The sequence below is a fragment of the Pristiophorus japonicus genome, chromosome 26, assembly GCF_044704955.1.
Source record: "Pristiophorus japonicus isolate sPriJap1 chromosome 26, sPriJap1.hap1, whole genome shotgun sequence".
In the NCBI taxonomy this organism is placed as follows: domain Eukaryota; kingdom Metazoa; phylum Chordata; class Chondrichthyes; family Pristiophoridae; genus Pristiophorus; species Pristiophorus japonicus.
Genome location: NC_092002.1, coordinates 26,625,713 through 26,646,320, shown reverse-complemented (window position 1 = coordinate 26,646,320; position 20,608 = coordinate 26,625,713). Strand labels below are relative to the sequence as shown.

Genomic DNA, 20,608 nt, shown 5'->3' with positions numbered 1-20,608 from the left:
CAGGATTACCGGTCCCCAATGACCAGGATTACCGGTCCCCAATGACCAGGATTACCGGTCCCCACCGACCAGGATCACCGGTCCCCAATGACCAGGATCACCAGTCCCCAATGACCAGGATTACCGGTCCCCAATGACCAGGATTACCGGTCCCCACCGACCAGGATTACCGGTCCCCACACCTTTCTTTTATTGGTTCCTGGGATGTGGGCATCGCTGGCAAAACCGGCATTTATTGCCCATCCCTAATTGCCCCTTGAGAAGGTGGTGGTGAGCCGCCATCTTGAACCGCTGCAGTCCGTGTGGTGAAGGTGCTCCCACAGTGCTGTTAGGGAGGGAGTTCCAGGATTTTGACCCAGCGACGATGAAGGAACGGTGATATATTTCCAAGTCAGGATGGTGTGTGACTGGGAGGGGAACGTGGAGGTGATGGTGTTCCCATGCGCCTGCTGCCCTTGTCCTTCTCGGCGGTAGAGGTCGAGGGTTTGGGAAGTGCTGCCGAAGAAGCCTTGGTGAGTTGCTGCAGTGCATCTTGTAGACGGTGCACACTGCAGCCACGGTGCGCCGGTGGTGGAGGGAGTGAGTGTTGAAGGTGGGGGATGGGGTGTCAATCAAGCGGCTGCTTTGTCCTGGATGGTGTCGAGTTTCTCGAGTGTTGTTGGAGCTGCAACTCATCCAGGCAAGTGGAGAGTATTCCATCACACTCCTGACTTGTGCCTTGTAGATGGTGGAAAGGCTTTGGGGAGTCAGGAGGTGAGACACTTGCACAGAATACCCAGCCTCTGACCCGCTCATGTTGCCACAGTTTTGGTGGTGAGGTAGAGCAGCGGACATGTGGAAACTGAGGCTGTGTTTTCGGATGATGTCACCAATTGGCAACATGTAGATGAGAAATGGGAGGGGCCAAGGATAGATCCCTGGGGGACACCAGAGCTAACAATGCGGGGGCGGGAAGAGGAACCGTTGCAGGAGATTTTCTGGTGATTCTGTGATTCTAAGTGTGAAGTGATACATTTTGGTAGAAAGAATGAGGAGAGACTATATGAACAAAATGGTGCAATTTAAAGAGGGTCCAGGGAGAGAGTGTGTGTACGAGTGTGCAGGTGTACGTACAAGTGTCTTTCAGGGTAACAGGGCAAGCTGGTTAACAAAAGCATTTGGGATGCGGGGTTTTACAAATCGAGACACAGTACGTTATGCAAGGACGTTATGTCAAACCTTTGGTTACACCCCAGCTGGAGTATTGTGTCCAACTCTGGCACCGCACTTTAGGAAGGATGTCAAGGCCTTGGAGAGGGTGCAGAGGAGATTGACTAAACTGGTACAGATTGAACCTCTCTTATCCGGGACTCCCTTATCCGGCACCATTCCTGGCCGCCAGGTGGCGCATGTGCAGAACACGACCCGTCAAAATCCTACTCACCAATATAATCTTTCTCCTCAATCAGCTGCCTCCTCCTGCTGGCCTGCTGGTACTCGGGCCGGCCGCTCCCCGCCCCCACAGTGCTCCCTCCGGGGAGGTCATACCGCTCCCCCCCCCCTCAGTGCTCCCTCCGGGGAGGTCATACCACTCCCCCCCCCCCCCTCAGTGCTCCCTCCGGGGAGGTCATACCACTCCCCCCCCCCCCCTCAGTGCTCCCTCCGGGGAGGTCATACCGCTCCCCCCCCCCACAGTGCTCCCTCCGGGGAGGTCATACCGCTCCCCCCCTCCCCCCCCCCACAGTGCTCCCTCTTGGGGAGGTCAGGCCGCTCCACCCCCCCCACAGTGCTCCCTCCGGGGGGCCAGGCCGGGCCGACTCTTCTGAGGCCCACCGGCTCTTCGAGGCCTCTGCACACTGATTGGCTGACTGACCAGTTGGACCAGCCAATCAGCGCACACACACTTACCCCAGCAACAGCACTTAATGGCGCAGGCCATACAAACATGTGACCTCCCTTCATCTGGCAAAATCCCTCGTCCAGGCCTGAGGGTACAGGATAAGTGTTATTTATCTGAACCTCACCACTAGGGGGCACACCTGTGGGAGACCTATGGGTCACCTGTGTACCCTGGAGCAAGCAGGTATAAAAGGCAGCCCACCATGCTGCTGCCTCATTTTGGACTTATATTAAAGAGACCAAGGTCACAATGGTTTGAGCTTACAACACAGTCTCGTGGAATTATTCTAAACTTAACAACTGGCGACGAGTTACAGATCACGAACTTTCATGGGGAATGGCTGCCATTGGTATTCTTGAGAGGTTTGTTGAGGGTAATGATTGGGAAGCCTTCGTTGAACGTCTCAACCAGTACTTCATGCCAAACGAGCTGAACACAGCTGAGATGGAGACCAAGCGCAGGGCGATTCTCCTCACCACATGTGGGTCATCGGTATATGGCGTCCTCAAAAATCTACTGGTCCCAGACATACCAACGGACAAGACTTACACAGAGCTGTGTGCACTGGCTCGGGAGCCAAAGGAGAGCATCTTAATGGCCAGGTATCGCTTTTACACACACCATCGCTCCAAGGGCCAGAACGTGCCGAGTTTTGTCGCCGACCTAAGACCTTGTGGGACAGTGCAAATTTGCAGGATCCTTGGGGGAAATGTTGCGGGATTTTTTTGGTGCTCGGAAGTGGCCATGAGGCCATGCTCCGTAAACTACTGTCTGCCGAATCCTTAGATCTGAGCAAGGCCATCACGATAGGCCAAGCTTTCATAACCACGAGCGACAACACGAGACAGGTATCTTCACAGAATTGAAGCTCACCGGCAGAACTGTACATGGCAGGGCCCACACGGCCGCAGAGGCCAGGCCTAGGGTGACTCAGAGGCCGCTGTGGAGTGCTAATGTGTATCCATTAACACCATGTTGGCGCTGCGGGGGCAGTCACAGAGCCCATCAATGTCGATTCAAGCACTGTGTGTGCAAGGGCTGTGGAACAATGGGGCACCTCCAGCGAATGTGTAAGCAACCTCGGACTCACCACGTGACAGAGTCAGCAGAGAGCAACCGATCCAGAGCGGATCACGCTGAAAGAGCAGGAGAGGCAACTCAACCAGAGGATGAAGAGGAAGTGAATGGGGTACACACCTTCACCACCAAAAGCCCTCTGATAATGTTAAAAGTTAAACTTAACGGCATTCCAGTCTCCATGGAATTGGACACGGGGGCAAGTCAATCGATTATGGGCCAGAAGGCTTTTGAGAAACTGTGGAGTAACAAGGCACAGAGGCCAAAACTGAGCCCGATTCACACTAGGCTGCGCACTTACACCAAAGAACTCATTCCTGTTATCGGCAGTGCGGCAGTGAATGTATCGTATGGCGGAATGGTGCATGATTTACCACGATGGATTGTACCAGGCGATGGCCCAACACTGTTCGGCAGGAGCTGGTCAGGCAAGATCTGGTGGAACTGGGAAGACATCGAAGCACTGCCCCGAGCACCCAGGTGCTAAACAAATTTCCGCCGTTATTTGAGCCAGGCACCGGCAACTTCACAGACGCCAAAGTGCAGGTCCATCTTGTTCCTGGGGCACGGCCCGTTCATCACAAGGCCCGAGCAGTCCCATATATGATGCGAGAGAAAGTCGAAATCAAGCTGGACAGACTTCAATGAGCGGGAATCATATCGCCAGTCGAGTTCAACGAGTGGGCCAGTCCAATCGTGTCGGTACTAAAGAGCGATGGGACGGTCAGAATCTGCGGAGACCAAGTCTGGTTACAGGACCAGTACCCACTACCCAAAGCGGAGGACATATTCGCAACGCTAGCAGGAGAAAGTCGTTCACCAAGCTGGATCTAACCTCCGCTTACATGACACAGAAGCTGGCTGAACCATCAAAGAAGTTGACGTTCATCAACACGCACAAAGGACTGTTCGTGTACCACAGATACCCCTTTGGGATTCACTCGGCTGCTGCCATCCTCCAGAGGAACATGGAGAGTCGGCTGAAATCAGTTCCATGCACCGTGGTGTTCCAAGACAACATCTTGATCACTGGTCGCAACACCACTGAACACTTACACAACCTGGGAGAGGTTCTCAAGCGACTGGACAGAGTGGGACTCGGGCTGAAACGTTCCAAGTGTGTTTTCCTGGCGTCAGAGGTCGAATTTCTGGGGAGAAAGATTGCGGTGGACGGCATCAGACCCATGGACTCCAAGACAGAGGCCATCAAGAATGCACCCAGACCACAGAATGTGATGGAGCTGCGTTCGTTCCTGGGACTCCTAACTTTCTACCGGGGTGAGCACACTGCTGGGACCCTTGCATTTATTGCTACGTTAGGGTGATGACTGGGTTTGGGGTAAATCTCAAGAGACAGCCTTCGATAAGGCCAGAAACCTGCTATGTTCTAACAAGTTACTTGTATTATATGACCCGTGTAAACGTTTAGTATTAGCTTGTGATGTGTCGTTGCTCGTGGTCGGTTGTGTGTTACAGCAAGCAAATGTGCTCGGGAAACTGCAACCGGTTGCATATGCATCCAGGAGTTTACCCAAGGCTGAAAGAGTCTCCAGTATGGTTGAGAAAGAAGCGTTGGCTTGTGTATACGGGGTTAAGAAAATGCACCAATATCTAATTGGCCTCCGGTTCCAGCTCGACACCAACCACAAACCGTTTAACCTCACTGCTCTCAGAAAGGAAAGGTATCAACACCAACGCTTCGTCCCGAATCCAAAGATGGTCACTAACGTTATCTGCTTATGACCATGTAATCCGCCACAGACCAGGCACCGAGAACTGCGCTGACGCTATCAGTCGGCTGCCATTGCCCACCACTGGGGTGGAAATGGCGCAACCCACAGACTTGTTTCTGGTAATGGATGCTTTTGAGAGTGAGGGGTCACCCGTCACAGCTTGCCAGATCTGGACCAGCCAAGACCCTGTGCTATCACTAGTAAAAAGCTGCAACCTCAATGCGAGCTGGTCACGGGGAAATGCAGGATGAAATCAAGCCATTTCACCAACGCAAGGATGAACTGTCCATCCAATCAGATTGTCTCCTATGGGGGAATCGCATGATCTTGCCCAAAAGAGTCAGGGAAATGTTTATATGCGACCTACACAGTACCCAGGCATAGTCATGATGAAGGCTATCGCCAGGTCACACGTTTGGTGGCCCGGCATTGACTCCGAATTGGAGTCATGTGTACACCCATGTAACACTTGCTCACAGTTGAGCAACGCACCAAGGGAGGCCCCACTGAGTCTGTGGTCATGGCCCTCCAAACCCTGGTCCAGGGTCCACGTAGATTTCGCTGGCCCCTTTCTAGGGAAGATGTTTCTAGTAGCAGTGGACGCTTACTGGATTAAATGTATAATATCATCATGTACGTCCACTGCCACCATTGAACGGCTCCGGGCCATGTTCACCACCCATGGTTTGCCCGACGTCCTTGTCAGTGACAATGGACCGTGTTTCACCAGCTCGGAATTCAACGAGTTCATGACCCGCAATGGCATTAAGCATGTCAGGTCTGCCCCATTTAAGCCCGTACCCAACAGCCAAGCGGAACGGGCAGTCCAAACCATCAAGCAAAGCTTGAGACGCGTACCGGACGGCTCCTTGCAGACCCGGTTAGCCAAGGTCCTGCTCAGCTACCGGACGCGCCCCCACTCACTCACCGGGGCTCCCCCGGCAGAATTGTTAATGAAGAGAGCACTCAAAACCAGGCTCTCCTTAATCCACCCTGATCTCAATGATCACGTAGAAACCCGGCGTCACCGGCATAACGTGTACCACGATCGCGCGGCGACCTCGCGTGACATTGAGGTTAACGATCTGGTGTTTGTTCTAAATTACGGTCATGGTCCTAAGTGGATTGCTGGCACCGTCTTAGCCAAGGAGGGGAATAGAGTGTTTGTTGTGAAATTGTTGACTGGGCAAACGTGCAGAAAGCACCTGGATCAGACCAAACTGCGATTCACGGACAACCAAGTCCAAGAACAGTTTGAAGAAGACCCTGCCATCTATGATCCACCAACACACACCCAACCAGCAATTGACCTCGCTGTCAACCACGAGGATGAACCCACCAGGCCCGACAGTCCGATCAGACCAACCGCGCTGCCGTGCAGCAATGATCCGACTGACTCACCCAGGCCAGGACTTCAACTCAGGCGATCAACCCGGGAACGCAGAGCGCCAGATCGCCTCAACCTGTAAATAACTTGTACTTAAGACTTTGGGGGGAAGTGATGTTATGTATGTGAACCTAACCTATGTGTCAGATTTGCCACTAGGGGGCACACCTGTGGGAGACCGATGGGTTTGTGTACCCTGGAGCAAGCAGGTATAAAAGGCAGCCCACCACGCTGCTGCCTCATTTTGGAGTTATATTAAAGAGACCAAGGTCACAATGGTTTGAGCTTACAACACAGTCTCGTGGAGTTATTCTGAACTTAACAATAAGGGAGGTTCATCATGTACTAGGAGTGAGGGACGTCAGTTACGTGGAGGGACTGGAGAAGCTGGGATTGTTCTCCTTGGAGCAGAGAAGGTTAAGAGGAGATTTGATAAAGGTGTTCAAAATCATGAGGGGTTTTGATAGAGTAAATAAGGAGAATCTTTTTCCAGTGACAGAACGGTCGATAACCAGAGACACAGATTTAAGGTCATTGGCAAAAGAACTGGAGGGAGAGACGAGGAGAATGTTTTTTTACGCAGCGAGTTGTTGTGATCAGGAACGCACTGCCTGAGAGGCCGGTGGAAGCAGATTCAACAGTAACTTTCAAAAGGGAATTGGATAAATACATGAAGCAGAACAGGCTGAAAGGCTTGATGGGCTGAATGGTCGCCTGCTGGGCTGTATCATACCATGATTATTAAGAGCCAGGTTTGGAGAGCGGGATTGCTCTCAAACCCACCCCTGACCCCGGACCGTCCAGCCCTGACCCCGGACCGCCCACCCCTGACCCCGGACCGCCCACCCCTGACCCCGGACTGCCCAGCCCTGACCCCGGACCGCCCACCCCTGACCCCGGACCGCCCACCCCTGACCCCGGACCACCCAGCCCTGACCCCGGACCACCCAGCCCTGACCCCTCACCGCCCACCCCTGACCCCGGACCGCCCACCCCTGACCCCGGACCGCCCACCCCTGACCCCGGACTGCCCAGCCCTGACCCCGGACCGCCCACCCCTGACCCCGGACCGCCCACCCCTGACCCCGGACCACCCAGCCCTGACCCCTCACCGCCCACCCCTGACCCCGGACCGCCCACCCCTGACCCCGGACCACCCAGCCCTGACCCCTCACCGCCCACCCCTGACCCCGGACCACCCACCCCTGACCCCGGACCACCCACCCCTGACCCCGGACCGCCCACCCCTGACCCCGGACCACCCACCCCTGACCCCGGACCGCCCACCCCTGACCCCGGACCGCCCACCCCTGACCCCGGACCACCCAGCCCTGACCCCTCACCGCCCACCCCTGACCCCGGACCACCCAGCCCTGACCCCTCACCGCCCACCCCTGACCCCGGACCACCCACCCCTGACCCCGGACCGCCCACCCCTGACCCCGGACCGCCCAGCCCTGACCCCGGACCGCCCACCCCTGACCCCGGACCGCCCACCCCTGACCCCGGACCGTCCACCCCTGACCCCGGACCGCCCACCTCTGACCCCGGACTGCCCAGCCCTGACCCCGGACCGCCCACCCCTGACCCCGGACCGCCCACCCCTGACCCCGGACCACCCAGCCCTGACCCCTCACCGCCCACCCCTGACCCCGGACCGCCCACCCCTGACTCCGGACCGCCCACCCCTGACCCCGGACTGCCCAGCCCTGACCCCGGACCGCCCACCCCTGACCCCGGACCGCCCACCCCTGACCCCGGACCACCCAGCCCTGACCCCGGACCGCCCAGCCCTGACCCCGGACTGCCCAGCCCTGACCCCTCACCGCCCACCCCTGACCCCGGACCACCCACCCCTGACCCCGGACCGCCCACCCCTGACCCCGGACCGCCCAGCCCTGACCCCGGACCGCCCACCCCTGACCCCGGACCGCCCACCCCTGACCCCGGACCGCCCACCCCTGACCCCGGACCGTCCACCCCTGACCCCGGACCGCCCACCCCTGACCCCGGACTGCCCAGCCCTGACCCCGGACCGCCCACCCCTGACCCCGGACCGCCAACCCCTGACCCCGGACCACCCAGCCCTGACCCCGGACCGTCCAGCCCTGACTCCGGACCGCCCACCCCTGACCCCAAACCACCCACCCCTGACCCCGGACTGCCCAGCCCTGACCCCGGACCGCCCACCCCTCACCCCTCACCGCCCACCCCTGACCCCGGACCGCCCACCCCTGACCCCTGACCGCCCACCCCTGACCCCGGACCGCCCACCCCTGACCACCCACCCCTGACCCCTCACCGCCCACCCCTGACCGCCCACCCCTGACCCCGGACCGCCCACCCCTGACCGCCCACCCCTGACCCCGGACCGCCCACCCCTGACCACCCACCCCTGACCCCTCACCGCCCACCCCTGACCGCCCACCCCTGACCCTGGACCGCCCACCCCTGACCCCGGACCGCCCACCCCTGACCCCGGACCGCCCACCCCTGACCCCGGACCGCCCACCCCTGACCCCAGACCACCCACCCCGACCCCTCACTGCCCACCCCTGACCCCAGACCGCCCACCCCTGACCCCTCACCGCCCACCCCTGACCCCGGACCGCCCACCCCTGACCACCCACCCCTGACCCCTCAACGCCCACCCCTGACCACCCACCCCTGACCCCTCAACGCCCACCCCTGACCGCCCACCCCTGACCCCTCAACGCCCACCCCTGACCGCCCACCCCTGACCCCGGACCGCCCACCCCTGACCGCCCACCCCTGACCCCGGACCGCCCACCCCTGACCACCCACCCCTGACCCCTCAACGCCCACCCCTGACCGCCCACCCCTGACCCTGGACCGCCCACCCCTGACCCCGGACCACCCACCCCGACCCCTCACTGCCCAACCCTGACCCCAGACCGCCCACCCCTGACCCCGGACCGCCCACCCCTGACCCCGGACCACCCACCCCTGACCCCAGACCACCCAAACCGACCCCTCACTGCCCACCCCTGACCCCAGACCGCCCACCCCTGACCCCGGACCACCCATCCCTGACCCCTCACCACCCACCCCTGACCCCAGACCGCCCACCCCTGACCCCTCACCGCCCACCCCTGACCCCAGATCGCCCACCCCTGACCCCTCACCACCCACCCCTGATCCCTCACCGCCCACTTGACCCCGGACTGTCCCCCTGACCCGGACCACCCACCTGGGAGATGAGGCGCTGGTTCTCATTTAACCAGGTCTCGCGCATGGCGGCCTTGTGATCGAAGCGATGCGCCAACTGCTCCAGCTTCTCCTGGCGAATGAGCTCATTCCGCAGTGACACCTCACGCTCATGCTCCGCCTTCTCCAATCGCCCCCAGGCCTAACACAGAATATGGCCAAAAAACATATAGGACAGGAATTAGTACTGCAAGCAGCAAATCTACAGCCTAGAGAGACGGTGAGAGACAGAGAGAGAGACAGGGAGAGATAGAGTAAATGAGACAGAGTGAGGGAGTGAGTGAGAAAGAATGAATGAGAGACAGAGTGAGAGAGAGACACAGTGAGACACAGAGTCAGAGAGACAGACAGTGAGAGTGTGAGCAAGTGAGACAGAGTGAGAGAGACAGAGAGAGTGAGAGAGATTGAGTGAGAGTGAGAGAGTTGGAGAGAGTGGGAGAGAGGTAGATAGTGAGTGAGACAGAGTGAGAGTGAGTATGAGAAAGAGAGTGAGAGTGTGAGAGAGAGAGTGGGAGTGAGTGAGAGTGAGTGAGAGAATGTGGGAGAGACAGTGTGAGGGAGAGTGAGAGACAGAGTGAGAGACAGAGTGAGACAGAATGAGAGAGAGATAGACAAAGTGTGAGAGAGTGAGAGAGAGTGTGTGGGAGAGAGGGAGAGAGAGCGAGAGAGAGAGAGACAGTGAGAGAAAGAGTGAGAGAGTGAGAGAGAGAGAGACAGAGAATCAAAGAGAGACAGAGTGAGAGACAGAGAGAGAGAGAAAGAGAAAGACAGAGAGAGAGAGAAAGGCAGAGAGAGACTGTGTGAAAGAGACAGTGATAATGTGAGAATGAGAGAGACAAAGAGTGAGAAAGTTAGAGAAACAGAGTGAAAGAGAGAGTGAGTGAGACAGAGTGAGAGAGAGAGAAAGACAGTGAGAGAGTGAGAGTGAGAGTGATAGACAGAGTAAGAGAATGAGAGTGAGAGAGAGTGAGAGTGAGAGTGTGAGAGAGAGTGAGCGAATGAGTGAGAGAGACTGAGAGAAAGTGAGAGAGAGTGAGAAAGAGTGAGACAGTGAGAGCGTGAGAGTGAGAGACAGAATAGAGTGTGAGAGAGAGTGAGAGTGAGAGAGAGAGAATGTGGGTGAGACAGAGTGAGAGAGTGAGATACAGTGAGAGAGAGGGAGTGAGAGAGACAGAGTGAGACAGAATGAGAGAGTGAGTGAGAGTGAGAGAGTGAGAGAGAGTGATAGAGAGTGGGACAGAGTGAGAGAAAGTGAGACAGAGTGACAAAGCGAAACAGAGCGAGAGAGAGAAAGGGAGACAGAGAGAGAGCGACAGAGAGAGAGAAAGGCAGAGAGAGAGAAAGGCAGAGAGACTGTGTGAAAGAGACAGTGATAACGTGAGAGTGAGAGAGACAAAGAGTGAGAAAGTGAGAGAGACACAGAGTGAGAGAGACAGAGTGAGTGAGAAAGAGAGACAGAGTGAGAGAGAGAGACAGAGTGAGAGAGACAGAGAGACAGTGTGAGAGAGAGACAGAGTGAGAGAGACAGAGTGAGAGAGACAGAGTGAGAGAGACAGAGTGAGAGTGAGACAGTGAGAGAGACAGAGGGAGAGGGAGAGGGAGAGGGAGAATGAGTGACAGAATGAGAGTGATAGACAGAGTGAGAGAGAGTGAGAGAATGAGTGAGAGAGTCTGAGAGAAAGTGAGAGAGAGTGAGAGAGTGAGAGAGAGTGAGAGCATGAGAGTGAGAGAGACAGAATAGAGTGTGAGAGAGAGTAAGAGAGAGAGTGTGAGTGAGTGAGAGAGAATGTGGGTGAGACAGTGAGAGAGAGTGAGAGACAGTGAGTGAGATATAGTGAGAGAGAGTGAGAGAGACAGAGAGAGAGACAGAGTGAGAGATAGAGTGAGAGAGAGTGAGAGAGTGAGAGAGATACATCATGAGAGGCTGAGTGAGAAACATACAAATAGACAGTGAAGGGCTGAGGGAGTGAGAGATAGAGTGTGTCTCACTCAATCTGTGTATGTCTCTCCCACTGTGAGAGAGGAAGACAGTGAGACAGAGAGAGGGGAGAGAGTGAGGGTGGCAGAAAGAGCGGGGATCGAAAGAGAGCGTGAATGAGTGAGAGAGAGGGTATAACGAGAGAGGCAGTGTGTGAGAGAGCAAGACAGAGAGATAGAGAGAGAAGAGATAGAGAGAGAAAAAAGGAGAGACAGAGAGGAGGTGGGGTGGGAGAGATTAATAACAGGGACACCAAAATTAAATCCTCTGAAGATCATTACAAAACTAGCCCACAATAATAAAGTTAGATGAAGCTGTATTACCCTGAGTGGGAGGGAGGGCATGAGCCCCAGCTCAGGAACCCAGTATAATTCTGGAGGAACTGTGCAATAACACTGAGTCATAGAAACATAGAAACATAGAAAATAGTTGCAGGAGTAGGCCATTCAGCCCTTCTAGCCTGCACCGCCATTCAATGAGTTCATGGCTGAACATTCAACTTCAGTACCCCATTACTGCTTTCTCACCATACCCCTTGATCCCCCTAGTAGTAAGGACCTCATCTAACTCCTTTTTGAATATATTTAGTGAATTGGCCTCAACAACTTTCTGTGGTAGTGAATTCCACAGGTTCACCACTCTCTGGGTGAAGAAGTTCCTCCGCATCTCGGTCCTAAATGGCTTACCCCTTATCCTTAGATCATGACCTCTGGTTCTGGACTTCCCCAACATTGGGAACATTCTTCCTGCATCTAACCTGTCTAAACCCATCAGAATTTTAAATGTTTCTATGAGGTCCCCTCTCATTCTTCTGAACTCCAGTGAATACAAGCCCAGTTGATCCAGTCTTTCTTGATAGGTCAGTCCCGCCATCCCGGGAATCAGTCTGGTGAACCTTCGCTGCACTCCCTCAATAGCAAGAATGTCCTTCCTCAGGTTAGGAGACCAAAACTGTACACAATACTCCAGGTGTGGCCTCACCAAGGCCCTGTACAACTGTAGCAACACCTCCCTGCTTCTCTTAACAACCTGGGATACATTTTATCCGGGCCTGGGGATTTATCCACTTTCAAAGCTGCTAAGCCCCTTAATACTTCCTCTCTCACTATGCTTATCTCATTGAATATTTCACACTCCTCCTCCCTGATTGCAAAGTCTGCATCGCCCCTCCCTTTTGTGAAAACAGATGCAACGTATTCATTAAGAACCATACCCACGTCTTCTGGCTCCACACACAGGTTACCTTCATGGTCTCGAATAGGCCCCACTCTTCCTCTAGTTATTCTCTTGCTCTTAATGTATTTATAAAACATCTTTGGGTTTTCCTTGATTTTACTTGCCAATATTTTTTCATGCTCTCTCTTTGCTTTCCTGATTTCCTTTAAACTTCACCCTTGGACTTTCTATACTCCTCTCGGGGTCCTGCAGTATTTAGCTCTCGGTATCTGTCATAAGCCTCCCTTTGTTTTTGCCTTGTCCTTCCCTATATGCCACTTGACATCCACGGGGCTCGAGATTTGTTAGTCCCACCCTTTTCCTTTGTGGGAACATGTTTGTTCTGAACCCTCAGGGTCTCCTCCTTGAATGTCTCCCACTGCCACTCCCTGGTATTTTTATTGATGTCGCTATTATCAGTTTTCAAGGAGCCCACATTGATCCTGACAACCCTCTTTTCCACAATGTAACTGTAAAAAGGTTTTGTGATTTTGATATCTTTCTTTCTATAGTCCCCGTTTGTAGCTCTTACTGTCACTGTTCTTTGTATCTCCCCTAGTCCCCAGGGGCTGAGCTAGTTTGTGTCTTTGTGTATGCTTGTTGTCCTGTTCAGCTGTCACAGCTGTTTTTTGGTTCTGTATCATGGTAACTTCTTTTCTGGACACCTGCGACTGACTTTCTGTTGTTTTCCCCATAATAATCATAATTTTTATTTATATAGCGCCTTTGATGTAGTAAAAAGTCCCAAGGCGCTTCCCAACAGTCTTACAACACGTTAGACATTGACCAGGGAGGGAAAAAGGAAAAAGCAGGAGAAGTGCAAAAGAGGTTAAAGGCTCAGGTCTGAAGCAATCAAAAGGCGCAGATAGACCCAGGTGGAAAAACTCAAAAAAAATTCACATTACATTCTAAATAATATAAGGAGTATACAAGAGTAAAATCAGTATAATAAAGATTCATTCAACAAAATTAAAAATATACACTAAGTATAAATTAAGTTAAAAGTTAGAAAATCAGCAATTGGAGGAGGTGGCTGCCCACTGCTCAAACATAAGCAGCAGCAACTCCACCACACAAGGCATCCCATGTGTTACTGTCGACACATGGTGGGAGGAGCGGCGAGAGATTCATGGAGCGACATGATCGAGGCCCAGGGGGCAGCACCGGCCCAGGGGGCAGCACGGACCCAGGGGCAGCACAGACCCAGGGGGCAGCACGGACCCAGAGGGCAGCACAGACCCAGGGGGCAGCACGGGCCCAGGGGCAGCACAGGCCCAGGGGGCAGCACCGACCCAGGGGGCAGCACAGACCCAGGGGGCAGCACGGACCCAGGGGCAGCACAGGCCCAGGGGGCATCACAGGCCCAGGGGGCAGCACCGGCCCAGGGGGCAGCACAGACCCAGGGGCAGCACTGGGCCAGGAGAGGCAAGGGCCCAGGGGGCAGCACGGACCGAGGGGCAGCACTGGGCCAGGAGAGGCAAGGGCCCAGGGGGCAGCACGGACCCAGGGGGCAGCACGGGCCCAGCCCACACTGTGCGATATGTGCGCGCACTGGGTCCGTGCAGCAGAGCAGGTCTCCAGTTGTCCTGGTTAACCCTTGCCACTGGACCAAGACCTCGCTCTGTCAAGCCCGTGTGCTGGCTGGTGTGCAACGGTCACCCCACGTTAAAAAAATCCACGCACAGGCATCCACCCTTCAGGATGTAGTTCGGGATCTGGAATATTAGGTCCTTTATTGAAACACCTGGGAACTCATCCCTTTTTGGTATGGAAGCAAGTCATCCTCGATACGAGGGCCTGCCTATGATGATGATGGGTGGGTCAGTTTACTCTCAGCTCCCTCGAGGCACTGACGAAGATATCGGAAGCAGTCAGTGCTCACTCACCCTGTTGATGTCAGAGATCAGTTTGCCCTCGTGTGGTGTGTAAAGCTTCTGATTGTTTGCCCGCAGTTTGCTCTGAATGGTGAAAAGCAGGACCTCCAGATTCCCCTTCTCCTCGAACCTGAACGGAGAGACAGAAAGCTGGTCAGCCCCGAGCCCAACACACACACACACACTCCGCCGCCTTCACACAGAGATGACCAGGGGCTTTATCCTGCGTGCACTCACAGCCCAACTCTGCAAACACGCCTCACAATCACTGCTGTTGGTCTGTGCTCCAGGGAGGGGTCACCGACTGAGACGGCCACATACCTCACATCAGTGTGGCTCAGTGGGCAGTACTCTCGCCTCTGAGTCAGAAGGTCATGGGTTCAAGTCCCACTCCAGAGACTTGAGCCTATAACCTAGGCTCCAGTGCAGCGCTGAGCGAGTAGTTATCCCTCAACCAACATCACTAAAACAGATGATCTGATCATTTTTTCATTGTTGTTTGTGGGAGCTTGCTGTGCGCAATTTAGCCCCCACGTTTCTGACATTACCAGTATTTCATTGGCTGCAAAGCGCTTTGGACCGTCCTGAGGACGTGAAAGGCATTATATAAATGCAAGTCTTTCTTTATCAGATGGTCAGATGACGTGAAGCTGCTCAGGAATTTCCTTCAGTGTAGATCTTGGAGGCTCTGTCATGTTTCTTCAACCTGGGCTGTGCCACACACCGGAGGGGAGAGAGGAAATGATTCTGTGAACAGGGCACAGCACACATGCCTGGGGGCCGCTCAGTGTCCCCAGAGTTGCTGCACACACTGACAGTCCACACTGCCACCCAACATCGACAACAGCACCCACTTGATCACGGCGTCTTCAAGGGGCTGCTCAGAAATGGGACTGAAGGCCGAGCTGGGACACGAGGTTTGGCAAAATACGCGGAGCTGTGTTTTCCGAGGGTTTTGGAAGGTGGGGAGCAAGGAGCTGAACGAAGGTTCTGGAGGGGAGGATTCGACGAATGGGCAGACAGCTCGGCGCCAAAAGTTCTGACATCAATGGTGGGTGACTGGAGGAGTTGCGCCGAAGGCACGAGTTGGGTAAAGTGGACGGGGAAATTGATTAAAGGGTAAGATGGTTGATAAGCAGTGGTAGACATTTCATAATTCTCAAAAAATATATATTCCAGTGAGAAAGAAAGAATCTAAGAGAAGGATGAACCATCCGTGGCTAACTAAGAAAGTTAAGGATGGTATCAAATTGAAAGAAAAGGCATATAATTTTGCAACGATTAGTGGCAGGCCAGAGGATTGGGAAATTTTTAGAAACCAGCAAAGGACCACTAAAAATATAATAAAGAAGTTGAATATAGATTATGAGAATAAACTAGCAAGAAATATAAAAACAGATAATAAGAGCTTCTACAGGTATATAAAAAGGAAACAAGTAGCTAAAGTAAATGTTGGTCCCTTAGAGGATGAGACTGGGGAATTAATAATGGGAAACAAGGAAATGGCAGACTTTGAATAAATATTTTGTATCTGTCTTCACAGTAGAAGACACTAAAAGCAACCCAATAATAGTAGATAATCAAGAGGATTTGGGTGGGGGAGAAACTTAAAACAATCATTATCACTAGAGAAAAAGTACTAAGCAAACTAATGGAACTGAGGTTGACAAGTCCCCTGCACCTGATGGCCTGCATCCTCAGGTCTTAAAGTAACTGCAGAGATACTGGATGCATTGGTTGTAATCTTCCAAAATTCCCGAGATTCTGGAAAGGTCCCAGTGGATTGGAAACCGCAAGTGTAACGCCCCTATTCAAGAACCGAGGGAGACAGAAAGCAGGAAACCTAGCCAGTTAGCCTAGCATCTGTCATTGGGAAAATGCTGGAATCCATTATTAAGGAAGCAGTAGCAGGACATTTAGAAAATCATAATACAGTCAAGCAGAGTCAACATTGTTTTATGAAAGGGAAATCATGTTTGAAAAATGTATTATTAGAGTTCTTTGAGGATGTAATGAGCAGGGTGGATCAAGGGGAACCAGTAGATGTAGTGTATTTGGATTTCCAAAAGGCATTCAATAAGGTACCACATAAAAGGTTACTGCACAAGATAAGAGCTCACGGGGTTAGGGGTAATATATTAGCGTGGATAGAGGATTGGCTAACTAACAGAAAACAGAGTCGGGATAAATGGGTCATTTTCAGATTGGTAACCAGTAACTCGTGGGGCCCCACAGGGGTCAGTACTTGGGCCTCAACTATTTACAATCTATATTAATGATATGGATGAAGGGACCATTTATAGTGTAGCCAAATTTGCTGACGATACAAAGATTGGTGGGAAAGCAAGTTGCGAGGACGACACAACGAGTCTGCAAAGGGATATAGATAAGTTAAGAGAGTAGACAAAAATTTGACAGATTGAATGTAATGTGGGAAAATGAAGGTTGTGCACATTGGTAGGAAGAATAGAAAAGCAGAATATTATTTAACTGGAGAGAGACTACATAATGCTGTGGTACAGGGGGATCTGGGTGCCCTCGTACATGAAACACAAGCATTTAGCATGCAGGTAAGAAAAGAGATTTGCATTTATATAGCGCCTTTCACAACCACCGGACGTCCCAAAGCACTGTACAGCCAATTAAGTACTTTTGGAGTGTAGTCACTGTTGTAATGTGGGAAACGTGGCAGCCAATTTGTACACAGCAAGCTCCCACAAACAGCAATGTGATAATGACTAGATAATTTGTTTTTGTTATATTGATTGAGGGATAAATATTGGCCAGGATACAGGAGATAACTCCCCTGCTCTTCTTCAAAATAGTGCCATTGGAACTAGTCCACCTGAGAGAGGAGACAGGGTCTCAGTTTAACTTCCCATCTGAAAGACAGCACTTCCAACAGTGCAACACTCTCTCAGCACTGCACTGGAGTGTCAGCCTAGATTGATGTGCACCAGTCTCTGTAGTGGGACTTGAACCCACAACCTTCTGCCTCCGAGGCAAGAAATGCTATCCACTGAGCCACAGCTGACGTACAGCAAATAAGTCAGAAGACAAATGGAATGTTGGCCTTTATTGCAAGGGGAATGGAGTATAAAAGTAGGAAAGTCTTGCTACAACTGTACAGGGCATTGGTGAGACCACATCTAGAGATACACTCCGTCCAGATACAGTCACAGGTACACCCTGTCCAGATACAGCCAGATACACTCTGCCCAGATATAGTCAAAGATACTGTCATGTATCCAGACATGTTTACTGCTTGTACTATTACATATGATGTGCCACACGATGGGAAACTTGTACACCAGCTGTATGGTCACCAAGGTGTGCCACCAGAGGGCACTGCAATGGGAGACATGTAGGTTACCTGTACAGCTGTGCCAGGCCTGGTATAAAAGGCAGGCCACCAGGTGTGATCATCACTCTGGAGTTATATTAAATGGACTAAGGTCACTACAGTTCAAGTACAATACTTTGCCTCATGGAATCATTATCAGAGCATCTAAAGACATAACAATTGGCGACGAGATTACAGACTTTCACGTGAAAATGACTAACTTTGGTACGTTGCAGCAGTTCGCCGATGGTGATGATTGGGACGCTTTTGTGGAGAGACTCGACCATTTCTTCACAGCAAATGACCTGGCAGGCGACAACCCGGCCACACTGGCTGATAAGCACAGGGTTATCCTGCTCACCAGTTGTGGGCCCACTGTCTATGGCCTCGTCAGGGACCAGCGAAGACAACGACCAAGATGTGCGAGGTGCTTGTAACACTGATCCAAGAACAACTCAAGCCCAAAGAGAGCATCCTCACAGCCAGACTCCGGTTTTACACCCACCGACGGCCCGAAGGCCAGGAAATCGCAAAATATGCTGCAGACCTCAGGAGGCAGGCGGTACCGTGTGATTTCGGCGACCGGCTCACCGAAGCGCTGCGGGATATCTTTGTCATCGGAATTGGCCACGGGGGCCTTCTTCACAGGCTACTGTCTGCGGGTACCACAGTCACACTGCAGAGGGCCATCTCCGTGAGCCAGGCATTCATGACCTCGGCCTGCGGCTCTAGGCGGATGACTCATCCTCAGGACTCAAACCTGGAAAGTACTGTACACAGAGTGGTGCCTTTTAGAGGCTGGACTGTAGAACATGAACCTTCTCAGGGAAGAGAGAACAGGCGAGCCAGTCAGTAATGAATCAAGAATGTGAGGTTATCCACTTTGGTGGTAAAAACAGAGAGACAGACTATTATCTGAATGGTGACAGATTAGGAAAAGGGGAGGTGCAACGAGACCTGGGTGTCATGGTACATCAGTCATTGAAGGTTGGCATGCAGGTACAGCAGGCGGTTAAGAAAGCAAATGGCATGTTGGCCTTCATAGCGAGGGGATTTGAGTACAGGGGCAGGGAGGTGTTGCTACAGTTGTACAGGGCCTTGGTGAGGCCACACCTGGAGTATTGTGTACAGTTTTGGTCTCCTAACTTGAGGAAGGACATACTTGCTGTTGAGGGAGTGCAGCGAAGATTCACCAGACTGATTCCCAGGATGGTGGGACTGACCTATCAAGAAAGACTGAATCAACTGGGCTTGTATTCACTGGAGTTCAGAAGAGTGAGAGGGGACCTCATAGAAACGTTTAAAATTCTGACGGGTTTGGACAGGTTGGATGCAGGAAGAATGTTCCCAATGTTGGGGAAGTCCAGAACCAGGGGTCACAGTCTAAGGATAAGGGGTAAGCCATTTAGGACCGAGATAAGGAGAAACTTCTTCACCCAGAGAGTGGTGAACCTGTGGAATTCTCTACCACAGGAAGTAGTTGAGGCCAATTCACTAAATATATTCAAAAGGGAGTTAGATGAAGTCCTTACTACTCGGGGGATCAAGGGGTATGGCGTGAAAGCAGGAAGTGGGTACTGAAGTTTCATGTTCAGCCATGAACTCGTTGAATGGCGGTGCAGGCTAGAAGGGCTGAATGGCCTGCTCCTGCACCTATTTTCTATGTTTCTATAAGAAGCCTTTGAGAGGTTATGGGACAATCAAGCTGAACGACCCAAGTTGGTTCCGGTTCAGCAAAGCTGCGCACCTACACCAATGAACTTATCCCAGTCGTCGGTAGCGCGGATGTAAAGGTACTCCATGATGGCGCGGTGCACAGGTTACCACTGTGGATTGTTGCAGGTGATGGACCAACGCTACTCGGAAGAAGGTGGATGGAGAAGATCCATTGGAGTTGGGAAGATTTCATCCCTCCAGTGATCGACATCCTCCGCGCTCAGAGGCAAAGCAAGTCTCCACCTGAGGGTGGACCCAGCACCAGAGAGCACAGCACCCGAGGCACAGAACGCTCAGCACGACTGCGTGGAGATGACCCAGCTGAGACGACCCGAACTCACCTTCAGTGGCAGGATTCCGGAGGAAGAAAATCGGATCCAAAGGCGACTTCCCAGCTCCGGTGGCAGAACCCGGGGAGAAGAGGATCACCGCAGGCGACATCGTGGATGGAGGAAAGATGGCGCCCAGACCACGAGGTGATGCGCTGATGGAGCAACACGTGGCACCAAACGGAGAAGAGGATTGGGGTAAAGATAGCAAGGCTCTCTTAAAGGAGGCCTGCAACCCATTACACTTAAAGGGACAGTTCCACATTCTCAATCAATGCAAGAGCAACGGCGAGTTAGATGTAAAGCTTGTAATTGATGATCAGAGTTTTATACATGTAATAAGCAAAGAAAAGTCGTGCGATTGCGATCGGAGCTACAATTTATCAACAATGAGTAATGAAACGTTGTGCGATGTAGGATTTCAACTGTAGTCAGATAATGTAGCAGGCAAACACCCATCGGGAGCACACAGGTCCAGCGGTACCCGATGCTGTAGCCTGCCTCCCTGGGACCAGGGTGCTGCACCACGGAGTGTGGCCACAAGCAGCTAATATAGACAGGCAACCGCCATGAGCCTGAAAGAGCAAACTGTGCTAAGGTGCAGCCCCCAGACCCTATCGCCACCAAGGCTGCACCCGGGAATGAAGGGTCGCCTGCAACGGTTCTCCCAAATGGGACCGGGACCAACCAGGATTATTATTCTCATAATAAAGGATGAAACTGAGTGCTGTAAGCAATGAGTAAGTGTGACCTTAGCTCCTTTAATTAGACTGCAGAGCGCAGGTACTGCGTGGGTGGCCTGCTTATATACCGTGCTCCCAAGGGATGCTGGGATCCCTTGGGACTCCA

At 53.1% G+C, this 20,608-nt stretch overlaps 1 protein-coding gene across 1 annotated transcript in view; it reads right to left on the bottom strand.

The window, feature by feature from the left end:
- Positions 1–20,608, bottom strand: part of LOC139239112 (spectrin beta chain, non-erythrocytic 1-like) — a 563,409-nt gene that overhangs the window by 362,840 nt on the left and 179,961 nt on the right. Inside the window, exons 10-11 of the mRNA XM_070867634.1 lie at positions 14,384–14,501; positions 9,288–9,446 (exon numbers count right to left, since the gene is read on the bottom strand). Of these exons, the coding sequence (XP_070723735.1) occupies positions 9,288–9,446; positions 14,384–14,501 (277 nt within the window). The remainder of the gene's footprint in view (positions 1–9,287; positions 9,447–14,383; positions 14,502–20,608) is intronic.